General features: G+C 32.8%; 1 protein-coding gene across 2 annotated transcripts in view; it reads right to left on the bottom strand.

Annotated features, from left to right (window-relative positions):
* Positions 1-23,375, bottom strand: part of LOC113403989 (uncharacterized) — a 177,649-nt gene that overhangs the window by 62,265 nt on the left and 92,009 nt on the right. The window contains exons 6-7 of one of the 2 annotated variants that reach the window (XM_064220259.1): positions 14,198-14,311; positions 3,061-3,123 (exon numbers count right to left, since the gene is read on the bottom strand). In XM_064220259.1, the coding sequence (XP_064076329.1) occupies positions 3,061-3,123; positions 14,198-14,311 (177 nt within the window). The remainder of the gene's footprint in view (positions 1-3,060; positions 3,124-14,197; positions 14,312-23,375) is intronic. The other variant, XM_064220260.1, reaches the window with a different exon arrangement.

Here is a 23,375-nt window from a genome sequence, read left to right as displayed (position 1 = left end):
AACTCCTAATGGTTCCTCTAATAATTCCATAGTGTTCATCCAAAAATATTGATCATTATGAAACTAATTTGATTACAGAACAATAGAGGATCCATTGTTGACAAATTGTCATATGAAATAGTGAAAGCTAACATTGTTCTATTTTCCTTAGGCAGGCAAAAGTCAAAGTAAATTAAGAGCTTGTTAACCTACAGCGATGGGGCAGGAATTAATCATATCCTATGGATAAAGTTTGAAACTTCGAATGCGATGATGGATACACATGTGGCAGAATTGCATCCGAAATATGCAGGTTTCCTTCACCGCAGAGCACGAGATGAATTAGGCATGTGACTCATTTGTTCGAACTTAAGCCTGCAATAAGTCGGCCAGCCAAGATTCATGTATTCAAGCAAACGTTGCCACAACTGCCCAGAGACCTCGATACTGTTAGAAATATTAATCATTTCTCATATCACGAATTCGACACGAATCTTGGGAATCAAGGAATTATGGCCCTTATGCCCGTAGTTATACCGACTCATTCAAATCCTTCAAACCGAAACACAACAGTATTTGACTTTGCTATTATGGTGATATGACATAATATGATGAGTTCTTCTTCTTCCCTTCCATCAAGTAAACTACTATGGTTAAATAAAAATCTACTCTTACACACATAATAACAGTTGATGTGTGCGTACTTGCATATGTCCGTGTAAATGTTAGTGAGCGTACGTATTATGTGTGTTACGAGTTTCCAGAAAGGTCGTGCTTACTAAGCATTATACATGACCGTAATTAATTCCAACCCCTCTGGAAAGTTCAATTTTGTCCGTCGTTTTACTCTTATGATTCTTACATAGATATCGTATGTTTTTATTATAAATGTATCATCTATATAATAGTTTATTGTTATCAAGAGGAAGGTTATATGAGTTACAACATTGGAATGGTTATTTATATAGGTTTAATATATTGACTGCATTTTTGTTGTAGAAAGGTAACTGTTTTGCTTACTAGTAATGTTTGCGTTCTGGTGTAAGTAGAAAATTATTATACAGAGCTATAAAAATGTCCAAATTTTTTTTTTTTTTCTTGTAGTATGAACTGTACGTTATGAGTTATCTATGATAAATATCATCATGAAAATGTAGTACTCATTGTATAACTTAAATTACCGTCTTAAATACAAAAACACTTTTCTGTATTATACGGGAAATTAAAAAAAATTTAATACATACTCGCATGTAAGCGAATGCCCTTTGATATTATAGGTTCGATTGAGTTTCGATTGAGGTTCGATTCAGTTGAAATTTAACATAGTTACTCCTTTCGCGATATAGACGCCCAGTCACTAAAAAGGATTTTTGAAAATTTTAATTTCAAGGGGGAAATGGGAGGTGTAACTTTGTATGAATTTTACCCGTAAGTCGGGATTTAAAGCAAGTATTTGATTAATGTATTGAAATCTAATTCATATTTAAAACTTTATCGAATATAGGAAAACCTGTAGGAATACTATATTGTCTTTTGTTGCTCCTCTTAAGAATAAAAATGACATCCGATGTTATTTTACTTTAGTGTACTTTATATATTTTTTAATTTATTTTATGATCCCAACTCGAGATATGAATGTCTTTTATTTCGTAGTACTTCGTAGTAGTAATGTCTTTGGAAATAATCGATCACTATTCAATCATTTACAGGAATAAATGTTCTGTTTAAAATAATGAAACACTATCCGTATAAACTCTCACAGATATAATTAAATTGTGCTAATGCTCTGAAACGAAATCGGAGTATTTTAAACAATTAAATTATTAACGTACTGAATAAAAAAATGTATCACTCAAGTAGTATTAATTTATTTTAGTAGAAAGTTTGTACATTGTGTTCGTGAAAATGGTATCTAAATTGATTGTAAAATGTCTTTTGTTTAAATACAAAGACGTAAATTTGTGAATGTTTCGAAACGAAAAGTAATTAAAAGCGATATTCTTGAAGTTTTTCATTGTTTCTGTCTGTTCGTTTGATTATTTTAATCGTTTAAATTACAATTAAGTTTAATTTGAAGATACTTAATTTTTATTAGTTATTTTCAAATTATAATTCACGTAATATTATGATCATTTGATTTATTTACCGTGGCAGGCTTAGCGCAAGAATATATTCTACCGTCAAAGAGCAATACCTCAATATCTTGCGAGCCAGTGTAACTACAGACACAAGGGACATTGGTGAAACGAAGAATGATTAATATTTTTAAAGGAATACATACTGCGTAATACGATCAGAAAATATGAGAAAATACTATAAGATATTGACTATAATGATCATTAGCAGCCTGTAAATTTCCCACTGCTAGGCTAAAGGCCTCCTCTCCCTTTGAGGAGAAGCCTTGGAGCATATTTCACCACGCTGCTCCAATGCGGGTTGGTGGAATACACATGTGGCAGAATTTCGTTGAAATTAGACACATGCAGGTTTCCTAACGATGTTTTCCTTCACCGCCGAGCACGATAATCAAAACGAAATCTGTTAAGTCATTTTGACATGGAACGAAATTTATGTATTGAATAAAGCGACTGATATATGCCACGAGGGCCACATATTATTTTGGAATAAAAATTCATCTATGTCACATGCGAGAGTACAAAAGAACTCTGCAAAAAAATCACATAATAACATTGCTCAGTTGCGCCGTAAAAGCAGGACAAAACAAAGATTAACTCAGAAATTGCTGGGATGCCGATTCAAATGCTTAATTTGTACATTCGAATATTTTTGTCACGAAAACAACAAAAAAAAAGAAACACTAATTGGTTCTAAATTCAAATTTAAGTAATCAGTATTAATATAAGTCGTAGAAAACGTGATCTAATAGTCTATTCAATCTCATATTGCGTTACCCGCGAATATAACGGTAAATTTTTTGAAGCGATAAAGAATATTTTTTCACGAGGTTTATTTCGATTTCAATTCGAACTCAAACATTAAAGCTGAACGACGAGTAAAGATAAAAGTTTTATGACGCGCCCTTTTTTAATCAATTGAGAGTAGAGAAAATTAAGTACTTACGTTCAACACGATGATGAAAAAGTCGAGAGTGAACAGGAACGATGTTATGGGGTTGAAGTCGAGCTGAAACAAAAGAAATATATCGAAAATTATTTCGTTTTGACATGCGATCGTTGTAGTTGGTAGTACGTGTGGACCTTGATCAAAGATTAGCGTACAGGTTCAAATCAAGTCCCACTGAAATTTCATTATTATTTCATTTGTTTTCGTAGTTCAATTCGTGCTCGTAATACATCGTGAGCAAAGCTAAGTAGATATGTTGGATGAAATACTGCCTCTTGTTTATTATTAATGTGGTGTAAAATTATGGTGCCAAAAATATCTTTTTAGCAGATGGGAAATGGAATATGTAAAAGTAATTTTTTATTTTGAAAATTCTAATTTTTATTAACGGTTACAAATTTTTATTATCGTTACTGAATCTTTGTAACCGTAAGAAGTTCTTCGTACCGGTGGTACGATTGTGCAGTACTCGTCTGTGTACGATTTTTACATATTTTACGAGTGACTGTGTATTTCAGTTGAGCAAAAGAGTAACTATCGACTTTCTCACTCGGTAGAACCTACATGCCGAATCGGTAGTATATTTGTATTTAATTTGTTCTTATAACATGACGATTCAAAATCGCTAGTGGCCTTTTTGAATAAATAATGTTTGATGCACGAGGCGAATTTGCTCGTTTGAAATGTCAGAATGAGATATAAGACATTGACTGTCATCATTTTAAATGTCAGAATGAGATATAAGACATTGACTGTCATCATTTGAAATGTCAGAATGAGATATAAGACATTGACTGTCATCATTATAAAATTTATAGGATACACGTATCAAAATGGCGTATCACTGTAATTAAGTTGTCAATATTTCACGAGTAAAATACGAAGCATTTTCTTGCAGAGTCGCACTGCTGCCTTATAATCTAGTCGCTATACTAGCATGGTATTTAGACGTGATGAATTGTCATAATGCACACAGTATCAAGTAAACTTTAAAAGGAGAATAGCAGCTCGTAATATTTCTTCTCCCAGACCACATTGCTTGTAAGTAGAGGGTTTTGACAGTTAGCCATCACATTGATACCTTAGTGACTATACATGTGGCTCAAACAGGTTACTTTACGACTACACCACAGCGCCTAATCTACATCTTTATACGCAAAGGTAAAACTATGCACCCCTTTTAAGCATATTTTGTGAAAAGACGAGTGTCCGGATATATATATTTTTTTAAATTCCTTGGGTCCATCACTTTTTTTAATAAATGCCCAGTGAATCAGGCTAGTATCAGCTAGTATTCAATAACATATAACAGTTATAGTCTACATTCACACTGCAGACCACAACACGTCATATCCAACTTATAAATCACTGACACTTTGATAGTTTTTTTTTTATTGGTAATGTATCTGATAAATTCAGGCTCAGCTCAGACTACTCTTATTAATAAATAACGATTGATTTTCGACAATTGGGCAATCACTAGTGCGTAATAAATACAAATTAAGCACGTTAGCTGTCATTTCTGAATTATTAGTTAATTAATTAATTCTGACCCGAAATCCATTAACGTCACTTAACTGAAGATCCCGGTTGACTTCAAGAACTTCTTTTAACTTCTGAATATGAAAAAACCGACTTTAAATGGTGTTATATAATTTTTTCGTGTATTAATGCAAGTTTGAAATTTATGTTTCGAAAACGATTTTAATTTGATATTTTCATCGAAATAAAATCAAAGGTCAATAACGAGGATTGGTCAGGACGGTGTGTTTATTGTGTTGAATTTTAAGAGGCCTGACGTCACCGTTGTCGTTTTCAAGGTGAGGTGAGGCTTATAAATATTTTGTGGATTCTATAATCGGAACAACAGTTTTTTACGTGTTATTGAAACTTGAACTTGTATGTAAATACTTGGTTAAATCACTTTTGAAATCGAATGGAAGGAATGGTTAATATTTTTTACAGTGCCAATGTCCATGGGTGCTGTTGAGCATTTACCATCAGGCGTCCCATTTTCAACTCCACCTACCAATATAAAAGACTACCTCGTTGGCCCAGTGACTAGTAATATCTAGATATTTGGTCGCAGAACACGAGTTCCTAAGTTCAAGATTGGAGACCCCAATTAAAGTTATTGCGATCTCCAATCGAAAAATTCTTTAAATTGGAAGTGTGTACTTTCCCTTGCCTCGGAAAGCACATAGAACCGTTGGTCCTATGTCTAAACTCTTTCCGGTCACATCGGAGTCATAGTTGACATAAAAAACGGAATTTGAACCAGTCTCCATTGTAGTTTTGCCACTGGGCCATATCGACTCCGTATTAGTTGCATCTCGTTGTAAAATAATAAATGACTTACTTATTGCAAGTTGTCATATAAGGGTATTATTCAGTTAATATTCTGTTAAGTAGCGTTAGCAGTTATTAAGTAATTAGTATGGGCTCTATTATATGCGCCATCAATTTTAATACACGAACTATATATTATTTTTCGGGAAGAGTTGAATAAATTAACGGAAATGGCAGAATATAATTTATATTTATAAATGAGACGTGTCGTTTCGTTCTCCCTTACTGAAAAAAAAAAACTACTAAACCAATTTACATATACCAGATGCTGCGCGTTCCGTAAAAGGATTGAGAATTACATATATGGTTTTGTCTGTATTATTAAAATTGCCGCTTCTGAAATTTTAAGCTCTATGGCCTCTATAGTAATATTGATATTACATGTTTTAATACAATATTGTAATCATCTCATCATACGTTTAGTTTTTGTGCCAATCTGTTTGGCACCCCCTTATCACTTATTTTACCACTACTTAGTTGTTGTTATGTTTAAGTTTGAACGGTGAGTGAGCCAATGTACTTACTGACATAAGGAACATAACTTCTACGCTCACGACATTCGTGACGTATTCGCTATGTAAGCAATGGTAATATTTCTCACAACGATAAAGTCTATGAGCTGTGGTGACCACTTACCATCAGGTCTTCCATTTGCCAGTCCGTCTAACTTTTATGAATTCATAAACAAAATAATGTAAAACAACCGTTGGCAAGAAAATCATATTGTATTAAATAAATATGAATAAATATAATGAGGTTATACGTACCAAAATTAGTTTATCGATATTTTATTTGGCTTAAAGGAATAAAAAAGGTCTATTTCGAGTACGTTAACACGTAGTTGATTGTCCTGGTGTTTCGTGTAAATAATCGTTAAGCCAAGAGTGCTATCGACAGTAGCTCAAGGGATCAAAATACGAACAGTATTTCGATACAGCCGGCGAGTGTTTGTTGAATGCATTTGAACTTTGTGAATGTAAAACTATCTAGACCACTAACCGCTAACTACTTTTGCCAAAAAAAATATATTTAAAATTCTTGTAAATTTCACAGATAATTGTTACTAAAAAATGTGATTTATTTTGATTGAATTTAGTACGTAATGTGTGAAAAGTATATTGAATTATTTATTGTATAATTTGACCAACATTAAAATATACAAATGACTGACTGCTATGTTACAGCGGACTTGTCTGTACACATTATAAAACAATATCTCCCTGACGTTGTATAAAACACGCTTTTTCAATATTTGATTTTGAAGAATTTAGATTTTTGTCCATGGAAATAAAACGAGGATCGAATTGTATTTTTCAGTTCAATATCCGACGACGTTGTCCATAACTTTTGTGTTAATATTTGACGTAAAGCGAAAAGGAAAAAGATCATACTTTCGATTTTGGTTATATTCGGTAAAGTTACCATTAATTATTTATTTACCTCCACATCTTAGATTAGATTAGATAGATAAGGCAAAGCGAGCGAGTGTAAAATTATAGTTTAATTAACAAAATAATAATTAAAACCTAATAATTAAAGTGACTTTTCCATAATGTTCCACGCGTTCCATCTGCCTTTCGAATTTGAGCGAGACATGTCCGAAATATAAGCACAAACTATTTTTATCCTGTCAAGCCTAATATAATATGGTAATTATAATATGACAATAGGTGAGGTAGGTAGGCACTCATTTTAAGATCTTATTCAGTTTTATAAACAGGTCGATAAAATAAATAATCAAGCGAATAAAAAATAAACTAATATTCTTTTGACAAAAAAAATCTCGATAATGTAAGCAATATATTTTTCTTTTTTATATGTTACGTTAGCGAACATGGCATATATATTATATTTAATTACAGTACATTAGAAAAAAGCCGAGATTGCTTGTCAATTTTAATACCGTACCAAGTAGTAAACTATCATAAAAGAGCTCAGGGAAACCTCAGGACTTCCTCCTGAGCGTCATTCCATAAGCAAAACGTCAATATAAAGCTATGCTAGATTGCACACGACTTATACAATCGTTACCTTAATAAAACTAAATTTTCATACTAAAAATGTTTAAACTACCGCCTTTTAATGGCAAAACATTAAACTCTTTTATTCCTCTTCTATGACTTATAATGTGTTCATCGTACAAGTATCGTTATATTAATCCGATTGAGTTGAAACTTTTAAGGTTGATCATTTTTTTAGTATAGCACCACCATTGACAAAAAATAGATGACGCGTAATTAATACACAAGTATTAACGACGATATAGGCATTACATAATAAACATAACATAATCAGCCTGTAAATTTCCCACTGCTGGGCTAAGGCCTCCTCTCCCGTTGAGGAGAAGGTATGGAGCATATTCCACCACGCTGCTCCAATGCGGGTTGGTGGAATACACATGTGGCAGAATTTCGTTGAAATTAGACACATGCAGGTTTCCTCACGATGTTTTCCTTCACCGCCGATCACGAGATGAATTATAAACACAAATTAAGCACATGAAAATTCAGTGGTGCCTGCCTGGGTTTGAACCCGAAATCATCGGTTAAGATGCACGCGTTCTAACCACTGGGCCATCTCGGCTCTTATATATATAGGCATTGATACGACCGAACTACTATATTCGACTTTTCCAAAATAGTTATGAAATAAATATTACGAAGACAAATAAATAATTATAAACCTTTGATATTTAATATTCATTGCTGACAATCCTGAGGAGATTGATTTTGATTAATACCATTCTGAAGTAATTAATTGTTGAAATAATTTAATCTCTAACAAACAACTAAAAAGTATTTACTGGCTGGTTAGTGTCGTTGGCTATAAGGTAGGTGATCTGAAGGTTCTAAGTTTAAACTCCGGGCTTACAGTATACATTTATGTTTGAAGACACTTGAACACTACATTATGACCTGTGCCTCTAGCTGATGTAAGTTGAGATTAGTTCGAAAATAGTCAAGGATATCCTTATTCTAATCATTTGAAAGACCTATAGAAGTGTTTTGATATAAACTCCATATAAGTTATTTGAGCACGATGTAAATATATTTTCAAGGTCAAATTTCTGAAAACATGATTATATTATAATATGTAATAACAGTATTGAATTTTTCTCAAACTTGTGATATCTCATGGAGTTTCAACATATATCTTATATCCTTTATTATAAATCCATTCATATATATTTAGCAATATTTCGTATACAAACATTGAACCCAAAATTAGTACCTATCGTACTAAATAGTTAACGTATACCTGCCTAATTAAATCGTTCAAAGGGAATACTAAATGACGTTTAAATACTGTCGCTATTTATTTCACTCTGTAGCGTCAATATTTGTTTTGTTTGTATTTATAACAAAATAACAAAAGCTATATATATATCTTTGATGATATGAGTCATTATATATACTCCTGATAGAGTTTTAGCCAAGACCGCTGGACTCAGGAGTGATGTAAAGTCGATTACGGAGAAGACGGCTCAGCGAATGTAAATGTTGTCACAAAAAAAAAAAAACTTCAGCCCCGATCAGAAGTTTAATATAAGCTCGCCACAAGATCAATGGAGCGATTTGTAAAGTAGCTACACAACGTTTTGATAGTCTAACTCCATTATACAACGTACAAGTGGAAATAATAATTCTCGAAGGTTTAGCGTGATGTTTAGAAAAAAAATTATCATTAAAAAAAATATATTGATTATCAATTACTATCTTTATAAAATAGATACAAATTATAAAGCCAAACAATATAGTATTTCCAAGAAATAGATAATCTTATAAATGTTTTTCTTTTCCTTTATAAAATGGTCATGCGTACAAATGGGCCACGTAAGGTAAGTGGTCACCATCGCCCATAGAAATTAGGGCAAGTGTTAACCATTGGTGATGTAAGGAACGGTGGTGACCACTTACCATCAGGTGGCCCATTTGCTGGTCCGGGCTTGCACAAAACCCTACCACCAAGACGTAGATAAAAATAATGCTATTTGACGGATGAATATGTGATGTCATATTTCCTACACGGACGAGCCCGCACAAAGTTCTACCACCAACTACGATTTAAATAATAGATTTCCCATAACGCAGCACTGTGGAATACGTAAAACACTACGTCCTTCACAAGCACATGTTACAAGGAAAGCGAGATAAAAGTTCCGAGCACATTAAATTCGTTAAAAATTTACGTTTCTTTCGGATACGTCAATAATTTCTTCTATAAAAATATCCGTAGAAATTGAAACTTAGTAATTAATTAATGTAATGTTATCTTAATAATCAATAAAAAAAATCGTGCATTATTAAGTATAAGATCATGTAAATGATGAAGAGAGTGGAATTAAGTTTTGTTTATGTTCACCGAACCAGTGGATAGAACGCGTGCATCTTAACCGATAATTGCGGGTTCGAACCCAGACAAGTACCACTGAATTATCCTATGCCTAATTTGTATTTATTATTCATCTCGTGCTCGGCGGTGAAGGAAAACATCGCGAAGAAACCTGCATGTGTCTAGTTTCAACGAAATTCTGCCACATATGTATATAACAACCGGCACCGGAGCAGCTTGGTGGAATATGCTCTAAACCTGCTCCTCAAAGGGATAGTTGGCCTTAGCCCAGCAGTGGCAAATTTAGAGGCTGTTAATGTGATTTTTACAAACCAATTTAATCGTATTTTATTTACATATCTGTGTTATTTAATTTGTGGATAAATCAGAGTTTCTTGGCCGTTTGTTATGTAATGACCACTCAGATGTGCCGGTTAGAGCGTATTGGAAATCATTTAATCTATCATACTTATCGGATTGAAAGAATTTTGTATGAAATATTTCTTCGCGTAAGTTTTTAAGGACACAAAACATGCATAATTACATAATTCACTCTTACATACATAAATATTTAGCCCGCAGCCCCTAAGTTTCTTTCGCCGGTTCTTCTCAGGTCCGAACCGGTGGTAGTGTTTTATTTGACTATAAATAAGTAAGTGTAATGCTTCTATATTGATTTGAGTTTGACCTTGAATGCTTTGTATAGCCGTGTTTCGACTGACTCGATGTACCTAAATACAAAGTACAAGTACCATAATATTTCAAAGTCATAATATTGTTATTTCTCCCAGTCTATTTTTGTATTCGGCAATTGCCACTTCTATCAAGTTGCCTTCAATTTCAGGGAAGTCATTATTTAAAAAAGGAACCATGATATAATTTTATTCGTTGACGTTAATGTTCGGTCTTTTCATAATGATTATTTAATTTTACTATACTGACCAGTCACCGTGTGACGTTTTTGAACGAAATATGGGTTTATTCGTGCACTTTGAGCAAAAGGGAACGTCATTTTTACCACTTTTTAATTTTACCTCTCATGTAGGAAAACTTTATACAGTTTTTTATAAAACATGTCTAGGGTCGTAAGTCTTTTATTACTGATTTTTTTTTTAATTTAATAACATAAAGAAAGTGCGAAAAAAATAATCACAACAATAATATAACTATATTTTTAATCCAAGTAGTATGTATTATAATCGATTTATCAGGAATCGATTGAGTATACTATAATCCATGTTTCGGAATTTAATATAAACGAGAGGAACTGGGGAACCTCAGCATTTTTTTCCACATATGAAATTATACGTATTAAATATAAATCAACTAACACTAAATTAATTGCAAACCTAACACTGTGTTGAGTGTTTGAGTTATGAATTAATTAATTTAAATACATTACTAAGAATAGCTTAGAATATATTCAAGAAATGTATTTGAACTCTTGCAATTCAAATCAGTGAACTTATAATACATACTTATGACTAGTTGTGAATATAAACACAGAAATGTACGCTCCAAGTTCCAGGAAAAACGACTTGTCGAGCTCAAAACCGCTCAAAAAAGATCTTCAACAAATCATTAAGAAAATATAGGAAATATATTTGAACCCCACAAACAATTGATGGGAAATAAATACAGAGGAGCGGAGACACAAAGACGGATAAGCTCGGTAGACCTGTGTCACTGTCATAATTTCATCCGAAAAATATTTTCTTCTGACTTTGTTCTTAACCGCTGAGTATGAATTGTGATAACAAAGAAAAGATTAGTTGTACTAGGATTGTAACCCACAATTTCCTAGTGTACCATAACGCCACGCAACAAGTCAGATGAAATTCTATCTCATGTACATAGACGTTAACTTCAAATTAATCAGAGAGGCCTTTGACGTTTACCGTTTGATACTTACTAATTAAAACTGACTTTTTAAAATGACTTTGTGTGTATGTTTATGGATGTGTGAGTGTGTATTTAATTAAACTGAGTAATAGTCGCGTTATCTTTAGAAACTTCATCGTAACGAGTTAGCTTCAGATTGAAATGAATACTTTGACTAAGGCGAAGGTTACTGAGTCGAAGACTCCGGAGATTCTACACTTCTCGTCGGCTATTATGAGCTCAACTCAATTTACGCGGTTATTTTAATAGCAGTTTCATAAAAAGATCTTCGTTATAAACGTTTTACAGTGAAGTGTATAATGAAGACAAATTAGAAAGGCTGAGGATGATATTTGTATATGTGTGTATGCGTAAGTCAGATCTTATCAACTGATATGAATAATGCGTATGCTTTGCAAAACCTTTCTCTTCTCTTAAGCAAAATTTGGGTTCATTTTGGTTCACATGGGTTCCTCAGGATGTTCAACAGCTACCACGAGTACTCCCTCTAGGTGTTGGAGACCCGCATAGGCGGGCCGACCGTCAGGGAGTCACGGTAGCATGCGCAAGCGATCCCGTGGCGCCCGCCGACAGACGGAGAGGGTACCGCTGGTTTTTTAGTTGGTAAACCCGGTGTACCTGGGTGCACTCGGCGTCCAGGGCTCCGGGGAGTCCCACACACCCCTCCACCTTCCATCACGTGGGGGAGAGCGTAATAAGTACTTCACGCGAGAAAAAAAAAAAAAAGGATGTTCAACAGCTGAGCACGAGATTAATTATACATACAAATTGAACAAATGTTTCAGTAAAGCTTATATACACGAATGACCCGCAATATAAGGGAGTATACATACGAGTATATTTTTCTAAATCAAAATCTATTACTTTCTTTAAAGCGGAGCGCATAACGCACCGCACCACGTGGAATAGATAAGTTAAATTTATTCGGTCACATAATTGAATGTTTGATAGTCTGGTTACATGATCAAATATTTTCACGCTTCCTTGAACAAACCGATTTTCACGACAACGCGTATATTCGGCAAAATGATATGCAATACACAAAGGCTAGTATGGTCAATGTTTTGTATACCTAAACTGGTGGAAGGTGTTGGAAATGGTGTGAGTTATATAAGATGATCTATAGCGTGCAACTCAATAAAGCATTTCCTCTTATTTGCTCTTGACTGCGCAAACTGTACATAAATCAGAATCGATGAATTGTACACCAAATGGTAAATTCCTCATCGCTCGTGACTAGCTTATATGGGTTTGTATCAGATTGGAGTTATAAAGTTGACTGCTGATCTCTGATGAGCGTCTGATCTCTATTTTGTCATGCCAGACACCTAAATCGTCAACAATAGGAGTGAAGAAGAAAAAAATAATACGCTTTTTACTTCTTAATCCTCATTTTGTTTTTATGCCTTTCTTCAAATGAGATGTCGTGGCCAGACTTCTGATAAATAAAACTATTTAGTTGACGATTCGTGATCAATATTTCGTATATGGAAACTTTTACAATTTATCTAGATCGTAAGAGTCCGGATTTCACGCACAAACGCCTACCATGACAAACGCCAACGTTTGGCATGAGCTGACGTTTGGCCTAAATCATCTTTAAATACCTAAATATCGAAAAGATTTATGGCTATCCCACATACATTATGCACGGTCACGATTCCGTTACCAATCGCTGACCGAGAAACGACTTATGGATAATTAATGAACATCTTAATGCTACACTGAATGCGAAATTCATGGAATTGACTTTAGCATACATTCATATACATGTATGTTGCGTCACGGGTGGTCGAGCGCGTCAATGTATGAACATTCGTATTTACATTTGTGCTAGTCATTCATTATTTTAACGACAAGCTGCAAAATATTAAACCAAATTATTCATAATTGCATTACAATATTAATGACAGAAATCGTTCCTAACACAGATATTATAATAATTAGATTTAACATAATATACCTAATTTAATTCTTTCTTCTCTATTGATTTTTGTCTATCGTTTGTTCTACCTCGAAAATGTTTATACGTTGAATTGATTTTATATTATATACACCACTGAAGGAATTATATAATTACATCAAAAATTAACATTTCCATGTCGATGACGTTTCCAACGTTATTATTTTGTCCAGCTTTTATTTCACAGCGTGCATTCATCAAATTTGTGCCTCTATATCAAACTAAAACAAACATCAAATTTACGTAGATATTTTAATGTAAATTATATTATTAATGAATATTTTGAGATATATGTTACACGATTTGAATAGAAGTACGAGTTTATTGACAGTGGGAATCGATATGGAGAAACACGTCTGAATGGTAATATTTTATAAAAAAAAAATGAATAGGATTCGATTTTTAAATCAATAATAATTACGCAATTGTAACATATAAATAAATCAAATTTCCCAGACGTTAATTTGGTATTTAGTAGTATGTTAGTATAAATTCGAAATAATTTAAAATCAAGTATGGAGACTAAATTAATGAACCATTTCGCGGGTATTTTATGTATAAATTTTCAATATCGGTTTGACCACTTACCGAAAAGTAGCCAAAGACAGTACGTTGGTGATAGGTTGCACAAATCATACAACGGAGCATTGACCGTTCAGCATCCTGAAGTAACCACGCTTGTCTAAAGATGTCGGGTTTCATCTGGAAACGGTAAACCGCCGATGAACCATTATAGCACATTCAAGGAACGTTAAGGAAATGTCAATTGTAGGGCACTTATACACCTGAAGACATATATGTACATATACCAAATATAATATATCATAATAAACGTCCAAAAAAGTGGTAAACATTATGCTATTTTTTGGCTTCATAGTGTTGCCCAAAGTTATTATAGATTTATGTTGACTTATAATATATTTTACTTGAGATATCTCCAAAATTTTTAAGACATGTCAAATTAGTCTATTAGGTGATTAACTACGTTTGACTGCTGGACTTGTATTTCCATGCCATCACGCCGATCTAGGGTAGAATATATATCGTACCAACTTCTCTCTTCGTTGTCAGCTATTAAGATATAAGATTCTTAAGAATCTACTAATTAGATTCCATTCTACGACCTCGTTTAAGAATCCTGCGTTCTACTACACCAAGTTATTTTGGATAGGCGTTAGAATCTTCAATCAGTAAAAATGTGTGGCAGCACTCCTAAATGAAAGCAAATGTGGATGATCAAGATTAAGAAACAACTTCCTACAAAAGAGAACTACATATATTGTTATAAGAAGTCACTATTCTTAAAAATATGAAAATTATCATGATTGAAGATGTATTTAAATTGCCTCATATTGTTAGAGTTAATTTTTTACACATTGTATAACCATAATTTATTAGAATAATTTAATAAATAATATGTCGATTGACTATTAGAATATGTTGTAATGTAATATTTTAATATTTCACGATTAATACTGGCATGTTTGATACTTGCCGGTAAGATAAATAATGTCAAGATATCGAACGCGGCGGCAGTGTTTTGTTATAATTCTAATAATTTTTAAAAATAATTACAATTATAGGCCAAATTTGAATATAAATACGGGATGTATTGTGAAACACGGATTAGTGGGTAAAATAAATGTGAAAATAGTGTTAATAAATGAATCTGGAAGGATATCGTTGTTTAAACTTGTGACCGTCCTAAGAATATGGTCTAAATAAGCAAATAGTTCTCTGGTTTATTATACACTAGTACTTCGAGAAGTAAAATTTATTCCTTACATATTCATTGTGCTGCAAACCAAGGGGACCTAATAGGTTATCCCTTTGTACATGTAATTAACATACATTCACTAACCCTTAAAATCGAAAGCAGCATTATAAAGTGTCAATGTTCAAATTCAAATGTCAAAAGTGTCGTAAAAAAATAATACCATATAAGTATAATAATAACTGGTGGTGATTTTTAAGCCTGAATTGAGAACCACGAGACAAGTCTCGAAAAAAAACTATTTTAAAACGTTTACAATTGTATCATATTTGGTTGTATAGTTGGATCAAAATACCATGTCTGCTACTGGCTTTGGACGCTGACGCTAATGTTACTGGTCATGAAATACAACTTTGATGCCAAGATTTTATAAGGTTAATAATTATATATATAATGTCATAGATGGCAAACGAGCAGGAGGCTCACCTCGTGGAGAGTGACTACCACCTCCCATGGACATCTGCAACACCGGGGGCTTGCGGGTGCGTGTCCAGCCTTTAGTCGCTGATGATACCCTCGTGGGGTAATGAAACCAAATTCTGCACAACCATCATGTTTTGGTATTGTAAATGTTATGCACTTTTAACGTACATCACGCAGTGCTTAGGTATTTAGTAAATACAAAGTTAAATATGTTATTTGTTAGTGAAAGAGGAAGAGGGTTAATGAATTATATAATTTTTATTAGAATATTAACATTGAGCATCTTGGGTATTATCTTAGTAGAATCAAAATTCCGACAATAATTTTAAAACTACTTGTAAAATTTTAATTGAAATATTGTGGCTTTAATTTGAACAACCATTTTATTAAATAAATCTCATTCATCAATCAAATATCCATCAAAACTTTTGGAATAGACTGACACTCACATTTGTGTGTAGCGGATTCAACCCTTTTCAATCACTCGTGAAATTGACCTATTACAAACATATGATGCCCTTGTCTTTGTGCTCGGACTTTGGGTCCGACAAAGAGGTCCCTTTAACTATTCCCTATCAGGAAATATAATTACATACGCACGAACACTAACGCACACATACACAGACGTGTATGTGTATGGAAATTATTTTTATTCTATAGTTATTACTTTGTTCGTACTAATTATTTTTGTTACAATAGAAATTATTACTAAGCTTTTGACCTAGTGGGTAATAATAATAAATAATCCTTTTTATTTCTTATTTTTCATTCCATTACATTATTTAACTTTAGATCTATATATTTAGTACTAGTTTTTTACAATATTATAAATAAATAAATTAATATTGGACAACATCACATACATTACTCTGATACCAATGTAAGTAGCTAAAGCACTTGTGTTATGGAAAATCAGAAGTAACGACGGCACCAACACCCAGACCCAAGACAACATAGAAAACTAATGAACTTTTTCTACATCGACTCGGCCGGGAATCGAACCCGGGACCTCGGAACGGCGTACCCATGAAAACCGGTATACACACTTCTCGACCACGGAGGTCATCTATATTATATTTGTATATAAATGATATTTTTCTTGTCATATTTTTCTTGATTAGAAATGAATATATTTTCTACAATTTTATAGGTCTGCATCCCTCTGCAGGCAAAGGTTTTCTCTAACTTTGTCCATTATTTTCCATCTTTCGCCTCTGATTGGCCTTGATTCTAGATGCTCTCTCTGTTTTCCTTTTCCCTTTAGGACCTTTGTTCAGGACGAGGGCAGGCTTCGTCCATCGAGTGTCCGTCTGTCTGCTTTACGATTTGCCGTTTCAATTTCAGATTAATGGAATGAAGTAAGATATGTATTTTTGTAAATCTACCACCGGTTCGGAATTTAGCACCTCGGACCTGAGAAGAACTGGCGAAAGAAACTCAGCGGGATTTTTTTTTTTTTTAACCGTTTTCCATATACAATGATAATTATATTTAGTTATTTGAAACAGCCTGGAGGCGATCATTTCATTCCCAAGGTGTGCAGTCAACTAAAGCGCCTGTCTGCCTGAAAGCGGCGTGTCTTCTTTCAGTATATGTTTGTGAGCTCAGTACTTAAAAAAAATACTGGTTTCACCTAGTAATTAAAAGCCTGTAAAGGTCCCACTAATTAGCTAAAGCCTCCTCTCCTATTAAGGAGACGTTTTGGAGGTTAGTTCACCACGCTGTTCCAATGCAGGTTTTCTCGGGATGTTTTTCTTCATCGTCGAACACGAGATGTATTATAAACACAATTTAAGCACATGAAAATTCAGACACCAATATACCCATACTCGACAACAAACCTATGCCATCAAAATAAAAAAGATAAGATATCCCGTTTAACCTTTGTATATTGTTAAAATATATATATATTTATTTATTCGTAAAGGGTCTCCGCTTTAAGAGATAAAGTTTTAATTACATTCTAAATGAACTTACCAGACCAGTTTACTTCAAACCGAGTACTCGTTTGTCATATAAATTTCAAAATATGTTTCGTCATATTAATACAAGTGAGCAGTTAACTTGAGTGTAAGAAAATAAAAACGATTTTAATGTTCGATATTCAAAATACAAGCATTCTAACTGATAGTCATCTTCATACTTTTATCCTAATATTATTTATTTGAAAAGTTCCCAAACGTACGTATCAAGCCAATGATAAGTTTCCAATTACATCTTCCAGAAAACTAATTGTTTTGAATATAATAACGGGACGACAATCCTTCTTTTGAACCCAGAACCTCGCTTTTATGGCGTTATATTTAACCAATAGATTAACGAGACAATAATTTAATGCTTAATAAACATATGGTTCCACTTACAGTCAATCTTTTGAATTCTATGTTTTCGACACAGATATTAAGCGTATAATATGGATACTTTGATTTGGTTACATAATTATAACATCGGTTAGAACACGTGCATCTTATCCGATGATTTTGGGTTCAAACCCAGGCAAGCATCACTAAATTTTGCCTGCCTTTCAACGAAATTCTGCCACATGTGTATTCCACCACCCGCATTGGAGCAACGTGATGGAATATGCTCCAAACCTTCTCCTCAAAGGGAGAGGAGGCCTTAGCCCAGCAGTGGGAAATTTACAGGCTGCTAATGTAAAAAATATAATGTATAATCGTACCTTTCTAAGTAGTCCGTTAATAAATACAACTGTTATACAAAACATAACTGTGGAACGTTGAAAAACACTTTACAAAGTTAGAGTAATTTAAACTTCAAAACTACATCAAAATCTTAATTACGCGCACCGAACATTTTATTACTTTATATACTGAAATATAGGATAATATAAATTTTATTTAATCACTAAAGTAACCGACTCGAACTTTTTTATTCGAACGGTACTAAATAGGAAACGTATCAAACAAAAAAAAACAGTTTTCCAAATCGGTTCATAAGACGAAGTTCTAAATCAACAAGAAAAATATACAGTCAAACGGATAACAACCATTTTTTAGGTCGGTTTAAGCTCGCCAATCTTTTATCCCGTATAAAACATTTCACATTTCAAATTTCAACTAATCCTTTAATGTGGAATAAGATAGTATTCCATTGTGATTTGGAATTGGTCTCAAAACTCTCTCTTAGCTCTTGTAGAACTTTTCGTATTGTATGAAATTGAAACGAATCACACTTAAGGGTATCGTAAATCGATTTCGTTTTTATTATTTAAAGGAAAAAATAAGGGTTCCTCATGGAAATATCATTCGCGTATATTCACTTAACGTATGGAATGTTCAGCGTCATTTATTGTCTCAAAATAAGGTACAAAAATTAGGAAAATGATAATTTCTGATAGCAACTTAATGTGGCTGATGGGTATCTTTTGTTGTTCTTTTTACAACTGACTACGTGTATGCAAAATCTTATTATGATTGGTTGGAAGTTAAACGTGAAATGTAACACACACATTTTAACATTTTTAATATTAGTAAGGATAACAATTTTGCTTGTTGATACAAGTTTTGATGTGTTTTTATATATTGCCAATAGATCATTGTAAAAGGACTAATATCTAGAGCAAAAGCTCTGCTTCTGCACAAAGCGAATTACGTTTTAATTTAATATAGAATTAAAAATTTATTCTCAGTTTAATATTCATAGAATACCATTTATATAACAGAGGGTCCGCGCATAGTTTTACTGAACCGCATATGTTAAAAACCATTATACATATTTCTACCACAAACATATTTACTATGCTTTTCAGCAAAATGTAGTATTTAATATGTATGAGATTATAATTACTGACTCCCAAATACTACCAAGTACTCCATTTTATACTAAAAAAATATTTATAAATAAGGCCTAATTCTCAATAAAAGTTGTAAAGTATAGACGATGACGGAAAAATAGTGGAGCTAGTATTTGTTGATTTTCGTGCGGGATGTATAAGAAACTGAATTCTATTAAAAATACATATTTGTATTGGGAGAAAGAGTAACTATTGAATTACTTACCAGATTCTCGGTAGAATCTATATTCCATAAAATATACCAACTGTATTGCTTGCAGCGTTTGCAATATCGAATGATACAAAAACTATTTTATATCGAAATCAATCCTACCCAGAATGCCACGACAACTAACAATACCGAGGAAGGAGAGGTACCAGGTTCAATTAAGTTAATCCCAAATTCCAAGTGGACCCTCACATCTTTATCAACTTTTTAATAGTCACACACACATACACAATTCAACAGTCTATAAATAATGAATATCATTAAAAGTATTTAGTTGTTTGAGTAAATTTATAGTAATTATTTCTATTGTCTTAACTGTTACTCAGGTAATTAATGTTTTCTTTTATATTTTTATAATTGTTTAACTGTTTGATAAAATGCTTTTATATAAATCAATGTTAAAAATGTTCATACTATTTCATATATCTGCAGTGAAATTATCTGATTGTTTTGTTCTATGAACTGCAATGTATTGTTTTGATGGATTATCGTTAAAAGAGTATTTATTGTACATTGCAATTTCAGGTACTGATTTATTAGTTATTCCGACTATTTCGTTGTATTCGTTGATGAGTTTATTTGATCATCTGGTAATTATTACTATCGTATATATTTTTTTTTGTTTGTGGCAAATATGTACATCGTATGTATCTCGTACAATTGAATTATTGTTATCCTGAGTTATTGAGATTGGTCCAATATATAAAATTTGAATCATTTGGCAATCAATTGATAAAAATGTACTTGAATTTAATCGAGCATCAGTCATGGTTAAAAATTTAATGCTTTATTAAATATGGGGTATATTTATTTATGGGGTTACCCAACGTTAAATTACTTTTTTGTTGTAATAAATTGAGATGATTATCTTCTTAATAAATGTATATTTTTTTCAATTTTCAAAAAATCTCCTATAAGCTCCACTTCAATAGTATCGTCAAAATTATTATAATGGTTACTATTTAAAATGTTTGTTTTTTTGAGTTTGGTTTTCTTAAAATGTCTCTTTCAAGTACAGCAACTATTTGTAGCCGCAATATGTTTGGTGACACTGAAATAAATAATTATGCGTAAAAGGCAGCCAGGTTAAATCTGAGTTAATTTGTGTTGTGATGAAATCTGTCATATGTATATCTACCAATCTGCATTAGAGCAGCGTGATGGAATGAGCTCTAAACCTTCCTTCCTTCAAAAAGGGCGGAGACCTAACTCGGCAGTGAAATATATATAGGTTGTTTTACGACAACTATATTCCTTCGGTTGATGTTGCCTAACATGACATTTGACAAGCTACGTAGCAATTATCTGGTGGCTTCCGGTAAAGGTAATTGAACTAATATAATTACACAAGGACACAAGACAGATTATGCAGTTCACCGGCTACGGAATATTGCCAATATCCAAAATTACAGCTTACGAAATACCTACGATATTGAGAACGTCTGTATCCAGAGCACAGATATCGATGCTACATTTATATGAATGATGTATTCAAATATTTATTAATAAAAATGCCGATATGGGTCAGTGGATGGAACTCGTCAATCTCAATTATTTATAATTATAATTAAAGGTAACAAACATTAACAGCCTTTGAATTTCCCTCTGCTGGGCTAAGGCCTCCTATCCTTTTGAGGAGAAAGTTTCGGAGCATATTGCACCTCGCTGCTCCAATGCGGGTTGGTGGCAGAATTTCGTTGAAATTAGATACATGCAGGTCTCCTCACGATGTTTTCCTTCACCGCCGAGCACGAGATGAATTATAAACATAAAAATGAAGCACATGAAAATTCAGTGGTAGTGTTATGAGCAATCATCGGTTAAGATCATACTGATAGGCAACGTACTGATAATATTCTGCAATTCGTAGAATATAATCAGTAATCTCTTCAAGAGAAAAGGGCTTTATCTGTTATAAAACTAATGAAATACTTGCCAACTTCCAAATAATGCTGATTTGAGAAACATGAAATACTCAAATTGCAACTGTCAGTTGAATGTCAACTCTTATACATTGATCTCTGTCAATGAGTCTCAAACTTTTTAAGCTAACATATATTCGCCTATATATCGGCGTTGAATCCTCCAAGACCTATCCTAACTCTCTGTATTTGACATATACATGAGTAGAAAAAGTATCTCTCAAGGTCCAAGGTACGGCAACCTAGACGGATCTAACACCCACATAATACATGATACACAGGCACTATATCCGTGAAGGTCGTCCTCAACAAAAGTGCGACGAAAAGATATCCCAGCAGATGCAAAGGTTGCAGAATCGTGACATACGGAAAATCTATATATTATACCGAAGACAACTAAGACGCAAAGGGAACACAGGAAGAGGCAGCAAATGGTGACTACCAAAAAGACTCTGCATTGCAACCCTAAAATGGCGATCCATTTAAATTGTTTATCTCTTTATAAATTAGTATATTTATTATAGGGACCTACTATAATGCAGCCTACTTATTTATCCCGCTCTTACTTAGGAAAGAAAATTGTTAGGCTTGAAGTTGTTTGTTCTGGGAAAAGTAGATCGTTTATTTTTAACTCTGCACAAAACAGCTTCATTATTGAAGATTTTCAAACATTATTTAAAAATGAAACAAATATAAACGTCGTTATTTTAAGGTAATTTTAAGAACAGGGTTAGATTTGCTAAGAAAAATCCCTTTGAAGATTAACTCCAGCCGCCCGCAACATGCATAGCGTAACAAATCAAAATACTTTAATGAAAGAAACGTTATAAATAAATTTATTTATTTTTAAACATGGAATGTTTATTATTCAAATAGAGAATAGATGAAATTTGTCAACAGCCACTAATGGAAATGAAATTAGCTACTGTACATTGTAATACGAGTATTTCAAGGTTATTTAATATCATAGTACTTATTTAAGTATCTTACTGACGCAGAAAGCAAAGTATTGGCGTTTAGAAACATTTACATACAAATGCATAAAAATAATATTATACCTACTAGTCGGCTTGGATATTTAAATGAATTGATAATTTCTATTCATTAATAAACTACATTAAATATAAAATACAACGAATTACAAATCCAGGCTCCAAAATTCAAATATTTTATAAAATTAAACATCATAAAAGTTTGACAGTTGAGCCAGATTGACGGAATGACGTCATAAGCTCCTTATCAAGATTTTATTTGGACTCTAAATAACTTTCTAACGTTTTTGATTGCTTTTAATAATTAAATCTTATACATCCTGATAAATTTAATTATATTGTTAAATGAACAATTGTCTGGTACCGTTAACTGTTAACCGAAGGACTTCTAAAATATCGTAGTTACGTCATTTCGTAATTTGCTTCAGTTGCAAAATCTCATAAAATGTGTGTGTAAGGACTAATTAAAGCTTCATTATACTTATGTGATATCGAAGCGGATTGTTAAAAGGCCTATACTCTATTAACATTTTTTTTTTATTAAAAAAGTTTAGTAATAGTATTCACTAGTTGGAAAAGGATTTGTTTGTTTCAAAGCGGTTTTATGTTTGTCTTTTTCAATAAACTTTCATG

Source organism: Vanessa tameamea, chromosome Z (genome assembly GCF_037043105.1).
Source record: "Vanessa tameamea isolate UH-Manoa-2023 chromosome Z, ilVanTame1 primary haplotype, whole genome shotgun sequence".
Classification (NCBI taxonomy): Eukaryota; Metazoa; Arthropoda; class Insecta; order Lepidoptera; family Nymphalidae; genus Vanessa; species Vanessa tameamea.
Note: the sequence above shows the minus strand (reverse complement) of the source record. Positions and strands in the feature narration are given on the sequence as shown.